Here is a 22469-nt window from a genome sequence, read left to right as displayed (position 1 = left end):
GCATCTGGGTCATAACCTGAGTTGTGATGGTATGAACTGGCCATGACTAACCCAGCAGACACCGACTAGCTCCGCAACACTGTCTGCCTGCAAGGAGCCACCATTGGAAGACACGAGGAGCTACTTCAGAACCTTATGGAAGGACTCCATGCCTTGGCGGAACGCCATAACCAGGGTTTCAACTCATTACTGGAGCAATTCCGCGGACTATCTATCGGGCAGCAAGCCACAACGGAAACCTCCCGGATGCTCAGTGACCCTGCCTACCAGCGGTGCTTTTCCCCAGCCTACCCCAGCTTCCTGAAGAACCCTGCATACCACCTCCGAAGCGCTATGTTGGGGATCCTGGGACCTGCCGGGTGCATCTCTCCCAGCGCTCCCTCATCTTTGAGCTGCAGCCCTCTTAATTTCCTTCAGACCGTTCAAAGATAGAGTATCTCATAATGCTGATGTCTGGAAGGGCGCTCGCCTGGGCTATGGTGGTGTGGGAGCAACAATCCGCCATTTGCATTCGTCTGGAGGATTTCGTAGCGGAGGTGAGAAAGGTGTTCGATTCTCCGGTGTCTGGGATAGAGGCGGCTCGGAAGCTACTTCAACTACGTCAAGACTTCCGTAGTGTGGCAGACTACGCAGTAGACTTTTGCACGTTGGCAGCCAAGAGTGCCTGGAACCCGGAGTCCCTGGTCGACACCTTCCTTCATGTATTATCGGAGGAAATTAAAGACGAGCTCGCAGTTCTGGAGTTATGCATGGACCCCGACTCCCTCATAGCCTTGACCATGAGGATCGATGGGCGCCTACGGGAACACAGGAGGGAGAAGAGGTCTGTTCTCGGTCACACTCGCTTGTCCACGGTTTCTCCCTTGCCTCCGAACAATCCTGGAAGTCCTCGACTCCTGCATTCCTGAGAGAATCTGAAGTCACCTGTGTTTCCTCGGGAATCATTGGGGACTGGTGACTCGTCTCTTCCAGAGCCCATGCAGCTGGGCAGGGCTAGATTGTCTCCCAATGAACATTTACGCAGGCTGAGCTCCAACAGTTGCTTGTATTGTGGTATTACAACACATTATATATATATCCACCTGTCCAGTAAAAGACCAGGCTCATCAGTAGATACGAGTACGCTGGTGGACAATACTGGGAGTCTCCAAACTCCTATTACTCATACTTCATGCTATCCTGCTAAATCTCTCCGGGTGCACATTGACTCTGGGGCTGACGAGAGCTTCATGGACGCTACCCTGGTATCTGAGCTGGGTATCTCCACATAACCCCTCTCTATTCCCATGGACGCCAGAGCATTGGACGGACGCTCCATTGGCAGGGGCACTCACAGTACGGTTCCCATTAACCTGTGAGTGTCGGTCAATCACAGTGAGTCCATATAGTTTCTACTAATTGAATCTCCTCATGTTCCTGTGGTTTTGGGATTTTCATGGCTCCAGAGGCACAACCCCCTGATCGACTGGGCTACTAGTTCTATCCTGGGTTGGAGCCCGTTCTGCCACGCACATTGCCTTAAGGCAGCACAGCTTGCCCAGGGACGTCCTCCTGCAGGCTTGGGAAAAGCCTTGGATCGCTACGCTGTTCCCGCGGAGTACCAGGACCGGTTTTCAACAAGACTCGCGCCACATCACTTCAGCTGCATCGTCCCTATGATTGCGCCATTGATCTCCTCCTGGGCACCACACTGCCTCGGGGGCGGCTTTATTCCCTGTCTGGGAATAAGGCCATAGAGGACTACATTTGAGGACTCTCTGGCTGCAGGGAGCATTCGTCCTTCTGCCTCCCCAGCGGAGCAGGGTTCTTCATTGTGGAAAAAAAGGACTAAACCCTGTATCGACTACCGGGGCCTCAATGACATCACAGTAAAAAAATCAACCACTCCTCTCCTCAGCATTCGAGCCTCTCCAGGGGGTGAACATCTTTTCAAAGTTGGACCTTCGGAACGCCTACCACCTAGTTTGGACAGCCTTCAACACTACGTGAATCTGGTTATGTTGTTCGGACTGACCAACGCTCCCGCAGTGTTCGATACCCTGGTCAACGATGTGCTCCATGACATGTTAAACCGGTTGTGTTTGTCTACCTCGACAACATCCTTTTCTTTTCCTGTTCAGCTCAATAACATGTCCTCCACATCCAACAAGTCCTCCAGCACTTCCTGGGGGAACCAGCTGTTTGTCAAAGCAGAGAAATGTGAATTCCATTGCTCCATCATCTCCTTTTTGGGATACGTCATCGCTGCAGGGAACGTTCAGATGGATCCTGACAAAGGTGAGAGCGGTGGTAGATTGGCTGAGTCGTGATTGCATGAAGCAATTGACAAATGATTCAGAAGGGCTGTTTAAGCATTGTGGATACAGCAGGGATCTTACTTATGTTTGTTATCAAATAAATGGTTGGCCGCACAGCCCATGAGTAGTTTACGGCCCGCAAAATAGTTTACAAAGTTGATATATATTTTTTTTAAAGGTAGCTCCGGTAATATGAGTCCTAACTTTCTAATGGTTTGACCTGGAGGCAATCTTTTTGCATGGTGCAACGATGACACGATCACAAAGCTGTGCTCTCTTCAGAGGCTACTCCGCGATACAGCAAAGCATGTTCTAACAGGTGAGGTGCAAAGGGAAGTGAACACTAACGCGCTCTCCAGTGAAGAGGAAGTTCAGTAAATATTGTAGGACAGTGGAATGTTGATAAAACTGCTTCTTTATTGTTGACAGTAAAAATGCGTTATGGCCCTTATCAGGGGTTTACAGCTTGGTCTTGGTGGGGTAGCTCAAAGGGTTTATTGCTTGGTCTTGGTGGGTTAGCTCAAAGGGTTTACAGATTGACAAATGAAGGAGGCTTTTATACACTGAGTATACAAAAAAATTAGGAACACCTGCTCTTTCCATGACATCAAGTCAAATTGTATGTCACATACGCCAACAGACACCTTTCAGTGAAATGCTTACTTACAAGCCCTTAACCAACAATGCAGTTTTAAGAAAAATACATGTTAAGTACAAAATAGATAAGTATAAAATAATAAATAGTTAAAGAGCAGCAGTGAATTAACCGTAGCGGGCTATATACAGGGGGTACCGGTACAGAGTCAATGTGCGTGGGCACAGGTTAGTCGAGGTAATTGAGGTAATATGTACATGTAGGTAGAGTTAAAGTGACTATGCATAGATAATAACCAGAGAGTACGCAAATAGTCTGGGTAGCCATTTGATTAGCTGTTCAGGAGTCTCATGGCTTGGGGGTAGAAGCTGTTAAGAAGCCTTTTGGACCTAGACTTGGCGCTCTGGTACCGGCTGCCGTGCGGTAGCAGACAGAATAGTCTATGACTATGGTGGCTGGAGTCTTTTTGACAATTTTTAGAGCCTTCCCCTGACACCGCCTGGTATATAGGTCCTGGAGGGGCGTATATCTAGGATTAACCTAGACTGACCAGGTGAATCCTTTTGAAAGCTATGGTCCCTTATTGATGTCACTTGTTAAATCCACTTCAATCAGTGTAGATGAAGGGGAGAAGACAAGTTAAAGGCCATGTTCTGTTATAATCTCCACCCAGCACAGCCAGAAGAGGACTGGCCACCCCTCATAGCCTGGTTCCTCTCTAGGTTTCTTCCTAGTTTTTGGCCTTTCTAGGGAGTTTTTCCTAGCCACCGTGCTTCTACACCTGCATTACTTGCTGTTTGGGGGTTTAGGCTGGGTTTCTGTACAGCACTTTGAGATATCAGCTGATGTAAGAAGGGCTATATAAATACATTTGATTTGATTTTTAATCCTTGAGACATGGATTGTGTGTGTGTGCCATTCAGAGGGTGAAGGGGCAAGACAAAATATTTAAGTGCCTTTGAACAGGTATGGTAGTAGGTGCCAGGCGCACCGGTTTGAGTGTGTCAAGAACTGCAACGCTGATGGGGATTTCACTCGCAACAGTTTCCTGTGTGTATCAAGAATGGGCCACCACTCTAAGGACATCCAGCAAACTTGACACAACTGTGGAAAGCATTGGAGTCAACATGGTCCAGTATCCCTGTGGAACGCTTTCGACACCTTGTAGAATCCATAACCCGATGAATTGAGGCTGTTCTGAGTTCAAAAGGGGGTGCAACTGAATATTAGGTAGGTGGTGTCCCTAATGTTTTGTACACTCAGTGTATATTCCTACTGTGATTAATCACTGAACCCATAGAGACCATTTTGAAACAAATCCTTAAAATGTAAATGTGGAACTTTTTATTTGCATTGAATGACAAAAAAGTGCTTTTAACAATGTCAACTGTCCTCAGAAGTTTCTTCACTGTCATCTGGAAGTGGCAATTTTTATTTTTTTTAACCTTTATTTAACTAAGCAAGTCAGTAAAGAACAAATTCTTATTTACAATGACAGCCTACCCCAGCCAAACCCAGATGATGCTGGGCCAATTGTGTGCCGCTCTATGGGACTCCCAATCACAGCTGGATGTGATAAGGCCTGGAATCGAACCAGGGACTATAATGACACCTCTTGCACTGAGATGCAGTGCCTTAGACCGCTAAGCCACTTAGACCGCTGGAACATAACACAGTCCAGACAATGTTGACATGACCAGATCCGTAGAGAGGACAGAAAGAGATCAGGAGACTCAGTGAACACAGAGGCATTCAGAGCCAGACCCTGTTATAGTTTTAGACTGTCACATCCTATCTCAATCCCCAGACGACTCTAACCAACCAGGAAAATGCATGGGCTAATTTTCATGGTGTAGCTCTGTAAACAGTGGAGGTAGAACTGCTCTGAGGGGCCCTATGGGAGACTCAGAGGGGCTTACCAAGATAAAACTGAGTGCTTGATCCATGAAATATAGATTTTTGAATTTCCAGCAAATACTAGACAGCAAACGACTGTAAATAAACCCTGAAAAGTATTCCTCTGTGGAGAGTTGGCAACAAGCTAACATTTCAGTGGAAGGAGTATACATGAAGTTGTTATAACACCTATCAATAATGCCTAATGCAAATTATACTAGTTCCTCCTATACTGTAAGTAACTTATATGAAAACGCAACGGCCGAGGGGGTGGGGGTTGCAGAATGTTAAATATGGCATGAAGAGCTGAAATACATTAGCAATAGTTTGCACAGAGAAAACAACACCATAAGTAACTATACACTCTTCTACTGTAGTACATTGCTACTCCAGTCATCAAAGCTCTGGCCCCTGTACTGTTTGTGTTGCTCACCTTAACTACACAACGTGCTGCCAAACTCTGTGAGTCAGTGGATGAAAGAGATTCCAGCTGACTCTTAACGTTAAACCTCTCTCTCACACTCTCTCTGTCTCTGTATAGCCTTCCTGCTAAAACCACTGGAGTAATCACAGATGTGTCATTTAGAAACGCAACCCAGTGGGCGAGCCGAGCAGGAGCGCCACTGCCATGCCAGAGCAGAGGAGGCGCTAACAGTCATTGAGCTGATATATTCATTTCTTACTGAACTATTCATGTTAATCTAATCATCTGCAATTATCCTGAGTCTTTTCCCCTACATCTGTCACTTGATGTAGTACAATAATACGAAAATCCGTATTTTGTATGAGCACACAGCATGGATACGCATAAGGAAGTGTTGTCTCATAACTGTACCTGTCCATCGAGGTCGAAGGCCAGGCAGGCGATGCCGTGTGTGTGTGTGTCCTTGAGGATGGACACGGTCTGTACAGTGTAGGAATCCCACACACAGATGTAAGGCTCCTTGCCCACCTGTCCTGTGGCTACCAGCACACGCTCCGGATGCAGAGCTAAACTGTAAGGAGAGAGAGAGATAGTCAGAAAAATAAAGAGGCAGAGAGAGAGAGAGAAGGGGGAAGAGAGAGACAGAACCCAGAGAACCCAGCTGCAAATTCTAAAAGAGACCAGTGAGTCTATAGTCTATAGACCTAATGATCAGTGATTATCCCTTTCACGGCAAGCCTGGGTGTGGACAGAGCAGAGGAAGGCCCGCCGTTATCAGAGAGGGGAAGCTATTAGGCTGAGCTGCCATGTTGGATCTGTGACAGGCCAAGGCAGGAACATGGTGAATCAGAGGGGCAGCTTTACCCCCCGGAGGTGCAAGTGTTCTAATTAACCCCTTCATGCTCAGATACACTCACAATGTCATCCTTAATCTTTGGATGTTTTACACTCCAGGGCATGGCAGGAAATAGCCTACCCACTGCCCTATTTCAGGATTTATCATCCTCTGACCCCAGCCGTTTGCCCCTTCACCTGTAAGTCGCTCTGGATAAGAGTGTCTGCCAAATTACTAAAATGTAATACTCACCTGCCCAACTGCTCCTTACCTCTCCCTCCCCTTGCCCCTCTCTGCTCCCTCTACTTTCCCCCTCCATCAGGGCACGCTCCACATCTGAGCAACAGCCTGCCGTCTGATGTATGTAGCATCCCCCTGCCAGCAGCCGCCAGTCACGTTCCAGGCAGGGCTGAATGATTCACTGGGCAATTCTTCCCCTTGCCTTGTCCTGTTATATATTTCATGGTGCGACGTAGCTCCCTACATTATAATCAGGGCTCCTGTTTTGCCAACTGCACTCAACAACTTCTAATCCTGTATCTTTGTATTCAGATAGCAGGCCAGAGATCTACCGCACCAGCATGCTGCTGACTCCCGTCAGCTCAGAGGGGGGAGGCGCCAGGCAGTTCTCGGTTTCCTCGGGTTTCTCTGGGAAACCAGGCTTCTCTGTGTCAGGAGATTATTTTTCATATTTTATTGTGACACTCAATATGCATTTGAAATGGGCTCCCGTGACTATTCTGCTCGCTCTGTCACAGCTCTGGAAATCAGTGACGGTCGGTACCTTTTTTTCATGAGCCTGGCCTTATTTCTATTACAGCACATTGGATGACTGTCATTCATATTCCATTCACCCACTTCAATGTAACAGCGACAGGTTTAGGCTACTACATGATACTCAATTTTCCCTATACCTATCATGAGGTTGCTACATCCTAGCCTATGAATGAACGTTTACAATGTAGGTGCACACAGGTCGAGAGAAAATGTTGTGTGACACATTCAATACCCCCTTGCACACTCTTGCCTGCATCTAGCTGATCTAGGGTGTAATCATTAGTCCAACAGTTGCAAACGAGAGTTTCTATTGGATCCCGAGGAGCGCAGCAGTCTAAGCCACTGCATCTCAGTGCTAGAGGGATCATTTCAGACTCTGGTTCGATTCCAGGCTGTATCACAACCGGCCGTGATTGGGCGGCGCACAATTGGCCCAGCGTCATCTCGGTTAGGGTTTGGCCAGGGTAAGCCTTCATTGTAAATAAGAATTTGTTCTTAATAACTGATTTGCGTAGGTAAATAAAATAAAATAAAATAAATGTTTATCCCCGTTCCGTTTGCTTCCGTTTAAGACATTTTTTTCAACAGAATCGGCGGAATGAATAAACCCCTGATCAACCGTAAACACAGTTCACTTTCATATCAGCTACATTGTATTCCTTCTTGCATCTACGCACTCTCCTCCTCTCACCTTTTCCCTTCCCTTGTGAATTTCATTGCACAACACATCAGCTGTATGTGACCAGGCAAAAAACCTTTCCAAGCCAAACCATATCATAACCGCTACACACAGCCTACATCGTTGTCACCATATTAGCTACAGTAACTTTCTAGTCAACATTGCTAATAGAACTAACATGTTAGTAAACCTGCTACAACCATGCAGTAACGTTACAATTTACAGTCAGTAAGCAGTATAGCACTTACACCGACGGGCCCGTGGCAATAAATTATTAAAACCAAAAGCTTACCTTCACTTGGAAGAGTTCTAGTAGTGTTGTGTTGGATAGTCATAGCCAGATAGCTAAGATAGCATCCCTCTGTTTGAGCGGAGTAGGCTAAATTAGCTATCTGCATTTGCTAGCTAAGTAAGTGAAACTGAAAGTGAAGAAAAACTATTGTCTTTCTCTCCCTGAGTCAACTACTCACCACATTTTATGCACTGCAGTGCTAGCTAGCTGTAGCTTATGCTTTTAGTACTAGATTCGTTCTCTGATCCTTTGATTAGGTGGACAACATGTCAATTCATTCTGCAAGAGCTCTGATAGGTTGGAGGACGTCCTTCGGAAGCTGTCATAATTACTGTGTAAGTCTATGGAAGGGGGTGAGAACCATGAGCCTCCTAGGTTTTGTATTGAAGTCAATGTACCCAGAGGAGGACGGAAGCTAGCTGTCCTCCGGCTACACCATGGTACTACCGTAAAGAGTGATGTTGAGGCTACTGTAGACCTTCATTGCAAAACTGTGTGTTTAATCAATTATTTGGTGATGTGAATATATTTTGTATAGTTTTATCTAAAACGGATAACTGTTTTAGTGTTATTCCTCTATTCAGCCGTGGTGCTGTGTTAGTGATAGGCCAGCGATGGGCTTAGAGTCTTGAGGAACAGGGCAGTGTTTAATGTTTTTCTCACCCCTCACCCTCTCATCTCCCCTTCCTCCCCTCCCAATTCTGGGAACACAATCCAGCCTGGCATCACTTTTCAACTCCTCTTGTATGAATTACATAATCATATCCAAGCAGCTAGAAATAGTAGTCAGAGGAAGATAATATGATAGGTGCTCTTTGAGATACAGGAGAACAGCACATGAAAATGCTTTTGAAACTGTATGTGTGATGTAGTCATCAGATAAACAGCACACTGATATCAATACCATACATTCAGCAGCTTTATTCAGTACACAAATTAAACAAAGAGAAGGACATTGGATCCCAAAGCCTAGGACACAGAGGCATGGAGAGGCAGCCTTTAGTTATCATGCCCCCAGCCTCTGGAATAGCCTGCCAGAGAACTTCAGGGGGGCCGAAACTGTGGAGATATTTAAAAGAGATCTTAAAACATATTTTTAGCTTTGCTTTTCCTTTTAAGTTGTTCAGTTTGTGTCATTCTTTAGTTTATCTTGTTTGTTGTGTAGTAAATATTTCAGCTTTTATTTGAATTGTTTTTTATTAGATGTTTCCTGTAAAGCACATTGCGTTGCATTCCATGTCTGAAATGTGCTGTATAAATAAAGCTTGATTTGATTTGAATTAGCCTTTGTACATTGTACCTTACATTTCTGAATGCAAACATTGCACTTTGCATCGCTGATTACAAACTGTGCTCTGAATATTCCTGAATACTCAAGGTCAGGGACAGAAAAAAAACAATTGTGATTCAGAAATTCTACATTTCCTACAGGGAGGTTGCATTACTCTAGCCAAATAGCACTATGACTCACTGTCTTTCTACACAACAGACTCGGAGAACCTCAGCTGCAGGGACAGGGGACTTTCATTCTACATCTGAGGGTGGAGAAATGTCCTTATTAAGGAAATCCCAAGCAGAGGTCTGTGTTTTCCTCAGAGCAGCTGGAGAGTGTGTGGGGAGACGGGGGACCCAACACCAGTGAAGGCTGTCCCACACGGCCTTTTCATTACCAGTGACAGTGAGGGTTGAGACAGGTGCATTAATCTCTCCTCCTCCCAACTCTATCCACATAGCTGTGGACAGATGGGACAGGCCAAATTGCAACCCACCCTGTAAAGGCAGAGGTTAGCTGGGGCACACCACATCAATCAAGACTCAGCCCCTAGGGCTGTTCTACTAGTTTATAAAGATAGGGCATCTCTTGACTCATAGATTGTTTTATTCCTTAGTTCGATTTACAGTCAAACCTCTCAGAGTTTTCCTTCTCCTGTACTGACATAGTGTGACAAACAACTACAGACAGTACAATAGAAAAACTGATCCCAGTCCTTACGGCAAAATAACGTCACCGCTTCAATTGCATTTCTATCAACTAATGAGATAATGGACAGAGCTGGATGGTAGTGCAGCGCTGCAGTGCTCTGGGTTGACAAATGGCTGTTTGATGTTGCTGGCTTCCACTTGCCAAGACACTCTGAGTGGAGGAAGGCAGGCGGGCGTGTTGGGCTGGATAACTGCAGTCATTGAGGTGGGTGCTGGGTGCCACTGCTACACTGTTGGGATGGAGGAAGTGAATAGGGCATGTTGAGAGGAAGCAATGTAAACCCCAGGGATAGTGACAATGGTTTAGGGACTTGGTATGGATGATGGCCCATCATCATGGTGACATAGAGCTACGGCATGGGAGGAGTCAAAGATAATTCAGGGCCAGACAAGGGATCATTTATCTTAAGCGTTTGATCAGTGGAGGCTCGGCATTCATTAGGAAAAAGGGTTTCACTGAAGCACGGTGTGCATACTTGTGTGCGTGTGTTTTGTTTCGTTACACAGCAAGTCTGCTAATTGTATAAATCTTCATTCATTCCTCTCAAATAAGTATTGTTGCTTAGGGACAACTCAATTATCTTGACATGGCTAATAAATTAACAAATTATGCTGTCAAATCAGCAACTACATCAACCTATCTTTCTTGAATCCAGGCCCCTACATTAGTAGTTTACTTCAAGCAAATTCTATTTATCAAATAAAACATTTGTCTCTTGACTGATAAGAGTACAAAATGATTATTAAGGTATATTAAAACGGCAGATATGATGCTTCACAGCCACCCACACATGCACCACTAATCACGACTTGTTTAGTTTCCAAGTCAGGTTTGATCCACACTGAAGGAGCAGTCACCTTGCCTGCTCTTGTCCAGGATTATAAGGAAGTGGAGGATTAGCACATTTTTAAAAGTCAGTATTTATCTTCCTTGGCTTCTACAAAGCATGTTTAATCCGTCCACCAATAACACACCATGTACTGCACCTGTCTGTCTGTGGCGAGGCTGCTCTAAACTATAAATAAAAAAAAGAGGCAAAATTACGTATTTCCTGTTGATTGAGATCACAGCTTGTGGCACAAACGGCAAGACAACACCTCAAAACACAGTTTATCTTTTTCTACAGCTTGGTGTAGTTTGGGGAAGATGCTGGATCATGCTATTTTCTAAATAAACAGTCCAGCATTCTGGAGGATCTTATTTGGACTAGACAGATATGCTCTTTAGAGTGCACAATGGCATTGTCCCACCAACAGCCTCAGACCTGTCAATCCACACAAAGCACCTGAAAATAACACTCAACTTCAGAAGCTTTTCTCTTGTGCAGTCATGCATCAAAATCACATACTATGATGACAAGGATTTAATTATGTATGTATGCGCGTGTGTGCGTAGGGGAAGGGGGTTCAGGATGTGCTCGAAGAGGGATGCCGGTATGGGGGGGGTTGAAAATACTTGAGCTTTACAGCAGCACTAGCTAAGATAAGCAGCTTTGGATAATAAACAAATGGATGACTGTAGTACTAGCGTAGGCTTTGGGATTTTGAACAGGGGTGCACCAACCAGGATACAGAAATGGATAGCCAACCTGATGAGTGTGTGCTGGAAAACCAGTAAGAGAAAATGGCTTGTCCCCAGCTAATAGCATCACCGTAATAGGCTCAAGCACATACGCATGACTTCACCCACATCGTGTGTGTACCATATGTGCTGAAGCTGTAATGAACGCGAGGGGAGACAGAGAGATGGTTTCAAGCGCAGGGCGCAGCAGGTGATTGTTGAAAAGGACCACAGGAGGAGGCAGGTAGCTGGGTCCAGGGGCAGGCAGAAGGTCATACACAGGGGGTCCAAAAGGTCAACAGTACAGGCAGGGAAAAGGCTAGAAACGTAGTCCGGGAGATCAGGCAATAGGTAGATAACAGGAAATCCGATACGCTAAAGTACAGGCAGGGAATAGGCAAAAGGCACCATTAGTGAAGCAGGCAAAAACTATCATACACAGGAGGCGTAAATCACAGGAAACCATCGCTCTGAAAGCTGTGTGTCACAAAACAAACAATATCTCACAGTGATGGGGTGCAAAGAACTGAACTAAATAGTGTGTGATAATGACATACAGGTGTGTGAACAGGTGATTATAATTCAGGTGATTGGGATCTGGAGAGTGGGCTGCGTTCAGGGGATCTAGGTGTTTGAGTGTGAGCTGGAAAGTGGGCTGCGTTCAGGGGATCTAGGTGTTTGAGAGTGTGAGCTGGAAAGTGGGCTGCGTTCAGGGGATCTAGGTGTTTGAGAGTGTGAGTTGGAAAGTGGGCTGCGTTCAGGGGATCTAGGTGTTTGAGAGTGTGAGCTGGAGAGTGGGCTGCGTTCAGGGGATCTAGGTGTTTGAGAGTGTGAGTTGGAAAGTGGGCTGCGTTCAGGGGATCTAGGTGTTTGAGAGTGTGAGCTGGAGAGTGGGCTGCGTTCAGGGGATCTAGGTGTTTGAGAGTGTGAGTTGGAAAGTGGGCTGCGTTCAGGGGATCTAGGTGTTTGAGAGTGTGAGCTGGAAAGTGAGCTGCGTTCAGGGGATCTAGGTGTTTGAGAGTGTGAGTTGGAAAGTGGGCTGCGTTCAGGGGATCTAGGTGTTTGAGAGTGTGAGTTGGAAAGTGGGCTGCGTTCAGGGGATCTAGGTGTTTGAGAGTGTGAGTTGGAAAGTGGACTGCGTTCAGGGGATCTAGGTGTTTGAGAGTGTGAGCTGGAAAGTGGGCTGCGTTCAGGGGATCTAGGTGTTTGAGAGTGTGAGCTGGAAAGTGGGCTGCGTTCAGGGGATCTAGGTGTTTGAGAGTGTGAGCTGGAAAGTGGGCTGCGTTCAGGGGATCTAGGTGTTTGAGAGTGTGAGCTGGAAAGTGGGCTGCGTTCAGGGGATCTAGGTGTTTGAGAGTGTGAGCTGGAAAGTGGGCTGCGTTCAGGGGATCTAGGTGTTTGAGAGTGTGAGCAGGAGACTGGGCTGCGTTCAGGGGATCTAGGTGTTTGAGAGTGTGAGCTGGAAAGTGGGCTGCGTTCAGGGGATCTAGGTGTTTGAGAGTGTGAGTTGGAAGCAGACGTTACGGAACCTATGTGTTGTTTTATATACACACTGTATGCATAGCACACCCATCCTGATAAAGAATGACACATTACATTTGTACTGCACAACTACTTCTCTATAACCTCAACTATTACTGTGTGAGCATAATCACTTCAATCTCACCACATCCATCACAAGGACAACACATCTGAAGTCAGGGAGAAGTGTCAGACAGATGTGTCAGGCATTCCTGCTTTCAAGCTAACGCTTGCTCCAAAAAAGGCAGCAGCCTCACCCGAAGTTGAGAGTTGCAAGCTCCTGCTAATAAGATAATGGGTTCAAGAAGAGCTGAAATGCAGTAGATCCTATTGTTGGTGGAACAGAGAAATGAGGCAAGATGAGAGTGAGTAGCTAGTCATTGCTCAGAATGACTATAAATCCTACACATCCTCAGAAAGAGCCAAGTAGTACTGCAGCACCTTCTCATCAGAATAAAGAGCATCACGAATCCACACAGATTAACCCTTACACCCGTGCGAATTGGCCTATATGAATAGGGCTAAATTGAAAGGTTTCTTACAGAAGAAATGCATAACCACGGCAGCAATTAAAAGGGAAGAGTTTGGAGATTATGGGAAAATTATTAGACTAAAGGTGTGGACACAAGAGTTCAGCTGACACAAGACTGAATCCAAACATTTACTGTACTTTTCCCAGCATTTGTTGATAACGAAATCTTGAAAACACTCTGGATACATTCAGTAACATGATAAGAATATTCTTGGACATTTTGAGGTAGGTGTAACATAAGACAAAAAAATGACAAGGGTTTGAGTGAAACGTCTATCTCGTGTTTCCAAACTATGTCATTTCAATGCACTTTTTTTTGACTCAAAGAGTCTTCAAGTATAAGGTGCCGTTGAGCTCTCCTAGTTGTGCTGTTGAGGAACTAGAGCAAGCAAACTTGTATTTGTTTTGATTGGAACACAGCCCTGCATCCCTGCCTTTACACAATTACTGTTGTTGCTTACGCAATCCAAATACAGTCCATTATAAATCGCAATCTGGGTCAGGTAGGCATCATTTGAAAGGTTGTTCTATTGCCAATATGAATAGCTACATTACAAAATACGATCTTACAGTATTAGGCTTTCACAAGGCAATTCAGAGAAGCAGATGATAATTTTGGTGCTCATAGAATGGAGTTATGAGTGCATTCAGATGTGTGGTCCACAGAAAATGTTCCTCACAATACAACAAAGTAGGCTCATTCTGTTCAGGACAACCCTGGGTATAACGTCATGTCATCTTGTAACTGTACATCAAACATAGTGATCATAAACATTGACCCTGTATATGACATGAGTTTTATGACATGCGAAGTGCACATTTGGATTCAGGAGTGTTTGGCTTGCATGACATCAAATCGGCATTTATTATAATTATCAAAGTATCGTCTTTCAAAATACATCAAGCCCTCGTAATTTCCAGAATTTCCCTCACTCAGACAACAAAAAAAGCTGACCAATTGATGGTGGTAAGTTCAGAACGTCTGTCAGTCGAAACAGAGCTGTGAAGCGGAGACCCTGACCTCTGATGTCAGGTATAGCATGTTACTGTACAGCTACTGCGTTCTAATTTAGGAGCTTATCAGTGTCCAAATCTGCCAATTTCAACCCGTATAAGGGCAAGATTTCAACCCGTATAAGGGCAAGATTTCAACCCGTATAAGGGCACGAGCTACGGATAACATTAGAAATGAGTGCATACACATGGTAGATGGCCACACAGAGCACACATAAAGTATGAATGAAGAGGAAGGTAGAGAGAAAGAGAGAGGAAGAATGACAGCAAGACAGACAGACAGAGAGAGAGAGCGCAAGTAAGAGTGAGTGATGAAGTGGAGTGGGATAGTGAGAAAGGGGTAGAATAATGGAGAGAGGAGAGCTTGTCTCTGATAAATATTGTGTGGCTAACCGAGACACAATGCTTGCCCACCCCTCCCCCACCCTGCTCTATGCTAACATGTCACTCACAGCTGATGTAATCTAATCCTGCCAACACCGTGACACCGTTCCTTTACATTCCTCTCCTTCTCTCTGAAAGAGATCCTACTCTAGTGTGTTTAGTATTTCAGTGACTGCAACCGGTGCTCTGATGAACCCCAGAAAAATCCATTCCTGACTTGAAATTCCTCTCCATGCCTTGTGCTATAGTTCACCATCTTCAAGAATCACTTTAGGGTATTACACCACCAACCTGTCTTTATCTTTGAACACATCTGCTTGTAATTCAGTTTAGCGTGTGTGTGTCCATGGGAGATGTATTTAGGTATGATTCCCTAATAATTTATAGTTGAATAAACATATTAAACATTTTAAGTTTAGTGAATTTTTGCCTACGCTTTCTCAAGTTGGAGCTAAGTTTGAGCCAACAATTTTTTTTTTGCTCAGGTAACACTGAAAGGTGAAAAACTATACTGAAAAAATATATAAACCCAACATGCAACAATTTCAAAGATTTTACTGAGTTACAGTTCATGTAAGGAAATCAGTCAATTGAAATATATTCATTGGGCCCTTACCTATGGATTTCACATGACTGGGCAGGGGCACAGCCATGGGTGGGCTTGGGATGGCATAGGCCCAACTACTGGAGAGCCAGGCCCAGCCAATCAGAATGAGTTTTTCCCCACAAAGGGCTTTATTACAGACAGAAATACTTCTCAGTTTCATCAGCTGTCTGGGCGGCTGGGCCATGAAACATGGTATCAACACTTTACATGTGCGTTTATATTTTTGTTCAGTATAGCAAAAGTCTGTGGATCCAGCTAATTAGTCAAAATGTTTTGAAACAACTAGATTTTTCTTTACGGTCTAATTATGTTAGAGAAGGTATTCGCAAACTGGGGTAAGCATAATAAAAATGTGATTCACATTTTTTTTTAAATATTAAAGATATATATATATATTTGGTTGAAGTCGGAAGTTTACATACACCTTAGCCAAATACATTTAAACTCAGTTTTTCACAATTCCTGACATTTAATCCGAGGAAATATTCCCTCTCTTAGGTCAGTTAGGATCATCACTTTATTTTAAGAATGTGAAATGTCAGAATAATAGTAGAGAGAAGGATTTATTTCAGCTTTTATTTCTTTCATCACATTCCCAGTGGGTCAGAAGTTTACATACAGTCAATTAGTATTTGGTAGCATTGCCTTTAAATTGTTTAACTTGGGTCAAACATTTTGGATAGCCTTCCACAAGCTTCCCACAATAAGTTGGGTGTATTTTGGCCCATTCCTCCTGACAGAGCTGGTGTAACTGAGTCAGGTACGTAGGCCTCCTTGCTCCCTCATGCTTTTTCAGTTCTGCCCACAAATTTTCTATAGGATTGAGGTCAGGGCTTTGTGATGGCCACTCCAATACCTTGACTTTGTTGTACTTAAGCCAATTTGCCACAACTTTGGAAGTATGCTTGGTGTCATTGTCCATTTGGAAGACCCATTTGCAACCAAGCTTTAACTTCCTGACTGATATCCACATCATTTTCCATCCTCATGAAGCCATCTATTTTGTGAAGTGCACCAGTCCCTCCTGCAGCAAAGCACCCCCACAACATGATGATGCCAACCCCGTGCTTAATTCTTCCTGCTGCCGCAGATACGGCTGGGACAATGCTGGGGGAAAAGGCAAACAAAACTATACAGACAATCTCTTCATCAAACAACACTGTTTCACAATGCATCAGTGACATGGCAGAAGATGTTTTGAAACAATTACTGCTTCGCATACAAGCCAGTGAATTCTATGCATTACAGCTGGATGAGTCAACAGACGTGGCGGGCCTGGCACAGTTCCTGGTATATGTCCGTTACATTTATGGGGGACAACATGAGAGGATATTTTTAAAGTACTGGACAGCTTTGTGACATCAAATGGACTTTGGTGGTCAAGATGTGTTGGTATCTGTACTGATGGCGCAAAGGCCATGACAGGGAGACATAGTGGAGTGATAACGCGCGTGCAAGCAGTTGCTCCTGCTGCCAAGGGAATGCCTGACAGCTTGAAAGACGTTTTGGACACTACAGTGAAAATGGTTAACTTCGATAAAGCAAGGCCCCTGAACTGTCGTGTATTTTTTGCATTATGCAATGATATGGGCAGTGACCATGTAATGCTGGTTATCAAGGGGCAAAGTATTGGCACGTTTTTTTTAAATTGAGAGACGAGCTTCAAGTTTTCTTTACTGACCATCATTTTCACTTGTCTGACCGCTTCATTGATGACGACTTTCTCATACGACTGGCCTATCTGGGTGATGTTTTATCTCTCCTGAATGATCTGAACCTAGGATTACAGGGAATCTCCACAACTATATTCAATGTGTGGGACAAAATTGAGGCTATGATTAAGAAGTTGGAGCTCTTTTCTGTCTGCATTAACAAGGACAACACACAGGTCTTTCCATCATTGTATAATTTTGTTTTGTGCAAATTAACTCAAAGTTATGGACAATGTCAAATGTGATATAGCGAAGCACCTGAGTCAGATGGGTGCGCAATTACGCAGGTACTTTCCCGAAAATGGATGACACAAACAAATGCCCTGCCTCCAGTCCACTTACCGATATCTGAACAAGAGCGCCTCATCGAAATTGCAACAAGTGATTCTGTGAAAATTTTATTTAATCAGAAGCCACTGCCAGATTTCTGGATTGGGCTGCGCTCAGAGTTTCTTGCCTTGGCAAATCGCGCTGTTAAGACACTGATGCCCTTTGCAACCACGTACCTATCTGAGAGTGGATTCTCGGCCCTCACTAGCATGAGAACTAAATACAGGCACAGACTGTGTGTGGAAACTGATGTAAGACTGAGACTCTCTCCAATACAACCCAACACTGCAGAGTTATGTGCATCCTTTCAAGCACACCCTTCTCATTAACCTGTGGTTAGTTATTCACCATTTTTGATGACCAACTAAGGTTTTATATGTAAGATGGCTAAATAAAAAGCAAAATGATTGATTATTATATTATTTGTGCCCTGGTCCTATAAGAGCTCTTTGTCACTTCCCACGAGCCTGCTGGTTACAAAAACTAACACTCATTCTTATGTTTAATAAATGTATTGTATAGTGTCTATGTGGCAGGCTTACAATGATGGCAAAACATTTTGTTTGAAAGTGCGCTGACACTGGTGCTAGAGGGGGTACGCAGCTGGAGGTTGAATGTTTGAAGGGGTATGGGACTATAAAAAGTTTGAGAACCACTGCGTTAGAGGATAGATAACACTTACACTGGAGTGGATAGACAAGACGGTACCACAAAGTACTATGCTGGGTGCGACTCAGTGAGAGTGAACAGGGTCACAGTCAGTCCAATGAAATGGCCTGTCATTCATGTTTCAAAACATTAGCTAGCTCTCCTCAGTCAGTCAGTCAGACTGGGAAACCGGCAGACAGAGGACGCCACAAGGCAAGATAACATCAGGAGGGTGAGCAATTAATTCATCCAGCACACAAAACACTAACAAATCTAAACATACAGTAGTTACAACACAAACAAACAGAAGAACTGAATCAAGTCTGAATCTGTCTCAATTAAACACAGACTGACTTCAAGTAATGAAAGTTAGACTCCCTTCACTGTAGAGAGACCTGTCTCTCTTGTGGCTGTTTCTTCTGGAGAAAATGAAAACACAGCACAGTGAGGAAGGAGATGACTCCCAATGCTATTTGAGTAGTCTGCATCTTTACCACATGGCTTCGTGCAATGTTAGAGAGAGCCGCCCGCCAACAGCTGCAGTTCTGTCTTCTGTGTCTGCTCAACATTGCTTCCCCTGAGCCCTCACCTCTGAGGCAACCAAAACACAGTCATCTGCACACCCCACGACTGTATTAGCTCATCAAGCTAAAGTCTAAATATTAGCATGGCGAGCCAACACAAGTCTTCAGGTCTCAGACAAGGCCACTCATGGCATGAGCTTATTTCACTGAATTACCTCCAATACACATATGCTTCTGATATGTGATATGAGATGGCTCAACTCCTCTGTAGCTCAGTTGGTAGGGTATGGTGCTTGCAATTTCAGGATAGTGGGTCCAATTCCCGGGACCATCCATATGTAAAATGTATGCATGCATGACTGTAAGTAGCTTTGGATAAAAGTGTGTGCTAAATGGCTTATATTATATTATTATATTACTCCTCGCGGCATTTGAACTGAAGCACTTCACACAGAAGGCAAGGCAATGCAAGGTCTGACCAATGAATAATGGAGCAGCAGAACAGCTGACTAACGACACTACAGTATATAATCCTAGTCATCTCCAGGCCAACCCACACAATGACAACACAGCCACTGGAGCAGTGGACACAGGTCATTCAGTATACGGTCATTCATTGTATGGAGCAAGATGCTGCAGTTTTTCCCCTAGAAGTGAAAGAGGGTCATTCTAAAATTATAATAAAGAATCTTTCCTCAAGAGGTTGGCTGAGTTCCTCCTCGTTGACGTGACTGATTGGAACGATCATAGGGATGTGGGTCTCTGTGTCCATTCAAGTTAACCTGACTCACCATCAAAAATATCTATTTGCGAATCGCAGACTACAGACAACATTCCCTGAAAGACCTTCAAGTCCATCCATTCCCATTCATCCTGAGAGTTATGATGGGTCGCTGAGCAGTAATCATGGGTTTTAAGGGTGGAATAGTGAATGCAGAGTGGAGTTACTGTATTTCACGTTCCACTGTGACTAGCAAGAAATGCACTATATAAACAAAAGTATGTGGACACCCATTCAAATTAGTGGATTCAGCTATTTCAACCACACCCATTGCTGACAGGTGTATAACATCGAGCACACAGCCATGCAATCTCCATAGACAAACATTGATAGTAGAATGGCCTTACTGAAAAGCTCAGTGGCTTTCAACGTGGCACCGTCATAGGATGCAACCTTTCCCACTTGTCAGTTGGTCAAATTTCTGCCCTGCTAGAGCTGCCATGGTCAACTGTGTGCTGTTATTGTGAAGTGGAAACATCTAGGAGCAACAGCGGCTCGGCCGCAATGTGGTAGACCACACAAGCTTACAGAACAGGATCTCCGAGTGCATAAAAATTGTCTGTCCTTGGTCATAACACTCGCTACCAAGTTCCAAACTGCCTCTGGAAGCAACATCAGTACAACAACTGTTCGTAGGGAGCTTCATGAAATAGGTTTCCATGACCAAGCAGCCCAGACACAAGCCTAAGATCACCATGCGCAATGCCAAGCGCCGGCTGGAGTGGTGTAAAGCTCGTCACTATTGGACTCTTAAGCAGTGGAAACGCGTTCTCTGGAGTGATAAATCACGCTTCACCATCTGGCAGTCTGATGGACGAATCCGGGTTTGGCGAATGCCAGGAGAATGCTACCTGCCGGAATGCATAGTGCCAACTGTAAAGTTTGATGGAGGAGGAATAATGGTCTGGGGCTGTTTTTCATGGTTCAGACTAGGCCCCTTAGTTCCAGTGAAGGGAAATCTTAACGCTACAGCATTCAATGACATTCTAGACGATTCTGTGCTTCCGACTTTGTGGCAACAGTTTGGGGAAGACCCTTTCCTATTTTAGCACGACAATGCCGCCATGTAAGAATTTGTTCTTAACTGACTTGCCTAGTTAAATAAAGGTTTAAAAAAACAAAATGCAGAGGTCCATACAGAAATGGTTTGTCGAGATTGGTGTGGAAGAACTTGACTGGCCTGCTCTGAGCCCTGACCTCAACCCCATCGAACACCTTTGGGATGAAATGGAACGCCGCCTGCGAGCCAGGCCTAATCGTCCAACATCAGTGCCCGACCTCGCTAATGCTCTTGTGGCTGAATGGAAGCAAGTCCCCGCAGCAATGTTCCAACATCTAGTCGAAAGCCTTCCCAGAAGAGTGGAGGATGTTATAGCAGCAAAGGAGGAACCAACTCCATATTAATGCCCCTGATTTTTGAATGAGATGTTCGATGAACAGGTGTCCACATACAGCAAATAACTTACCTCAAATGCCATAAGTTATGTAAAATAAATCCAGTTTAGAATCATGAGATAAAATGTCTCACCTCCCCATAGGAGGACCCTTTGAAGAACCCATTTTGGTTCTACAGAGGGTTCTACATGGAACCCAAAAGAGTTCTACCTGGAACCAAAAAGGGTTCTCCTATGGGGACTGCCGCAGAACCCTTTTGGAACCCTTTTTTCTAAGAGTGTATTGTATCAGATATGATACAGTAACTGCATCTTTTCAAAACAAAATTATTACATCATTACTCCCACCCAAGCCTCTACTTTTAATGAAGTTGCTGTCCATCCAGTAGGTGCTGAAAGGCAGTTAGCTCACAAGTTGAGCTCAGTGTGATGTTTTCACAAACTACATCATTTTGACTCGTTGAAACTGTATAGTTATATATTACAACTCATAACCTCGATTCAATATAGACTTGTAGGCAAAGTATCTCCTCGCCAGAAATAGAAACTTGATCAGTTTGGTGTTTTTATTGGTGCCACCTCCTCGTGTTTTATTTTTGTATCTCGGCATATCTGAATGAATGAGTTTATGCAAGTGCGAGTACCTGATTATGTCATCGTTGTGGCCCAAGTAAAATTTTTGCTTGTGTTCCCGTGTGTTATACACTACTCCCACACCGGCGACAAAGTAGACAATTTCCTTGGCAGCTGTGTAGTACAGGTTGTTGCGGCACTGATGTCCCCGATACCCGTAAACCCATTCTAGTCGCAGGTGACAATTCGGAGCGGTCCTGTCAGCCATGTCCGTACTTCTTCTCTGTCTCGAGTATTTGATATTTCTTCATTCACCGAGAATGATTTCATTCAATCCCATATCTCTTAGTTCCACTGGAAATGCATTGTATCCGGTACAAGCGGTTATAGCCGGCATTTGTGTTCCATGTGCATAATAGTCTTACTAAATCTAGTTTTACTTTGAGATAATATGCTTATCTTTAATTCAAAATAGTTAACTATGCAGTTCTGTTCATAGTAAAAAGCAAATATCTACCTCTACTTCAGCCTTTGGCTAGTTGCCCCGCTCGACACAGGTCGAAGCTCTAGTCAAATCCATATAAGATGGAGTTTTCGCGTTTATTTACAAGCACCGCCCCAAAATGTGATCTACATTTGTGATAGATCAACTATCTGTCCAATCACATCCCGAAATATCTATTTATCGTTTGAAGGGATGTTCACGGACCAATGGCAATCATTAGAAAGGGACAAACGTCAGCCCCTAAAGAATGCACTTTAACCAATGGCTCTAACTCTGGCTAACCAATGGTGTGTTGACAATACCAGGATGCTTTTGACAGCTGTCAATCCAAGTAGGCGCCGTTTAATATTTTACCCTTTTGCACATTTCTTTAATATTCTAATAGTAGTTCCTCTATCCATACATAGGCTTTAACCAATAGAAAGAAGGTCTACATACGTGTTTAGGAGACTATAAATGATGTTGTTGTCATAAAAATTGAGATTTAAAAAATGAACTGTATTACATATTCACCAACTGCATGTTTTTGTTCCAGATAACACATGCGTTCAGGTATGTTACTTTTGCTTGCAATCCTCTCAGCTTCTACTTTTTATAAAGTCGCT

At 44.2% G+C, this 22469-nt stretch overlaps 1 protein-coding gene across 1 annotated transcript in view; it reads right to left on the bottom strand.

Annotated features, from left to right (window-relative positions):
* LOC106591625 (echinoderm microtubule-associated protein-like 5) overlaps positions 1–21930 on the bottom strand; it is a 69577-nt gene extending 47647 nt beyond the window's left edge. The window contains exons 1-2 of the mRNA XM_014182907.3: positions 21431–21930; positions 5624–5783 (exon numbers count right to left, since the gene is read on the bottom strand). Of these exons, the coding sequence (XP_014038382.1) occupies positions 5624–5783; positions 21431–21627 (357 nt within the window). The 5' untranslated portion in view covers positions 21628–21930. The remainder of the gene's footprint in view (positions 1–5623; positions 5784–21430) is intronic.
* Between the last annotated feature and the right edge of the window lie 539 nt (positions 21931–22469).

This window comes from Salmo salar, chromosome 01, assembly GCF_965601325.2.
Source record: "Salmo salar chromosome 01, fSalSal1, whole genome shotgun sequence".
Taxonomy (NCBI): Eukaryota; Metazoa; Chordata; class Actinopteri; order Salmoniformes; family Salmonidae; genus Salmo; species Salmo salar.
The sequence above is the reverse complement of the archived record's forward strand: the minus strand, read 5'-3'. Positions and strand labels throughout refer to the sequence as shown.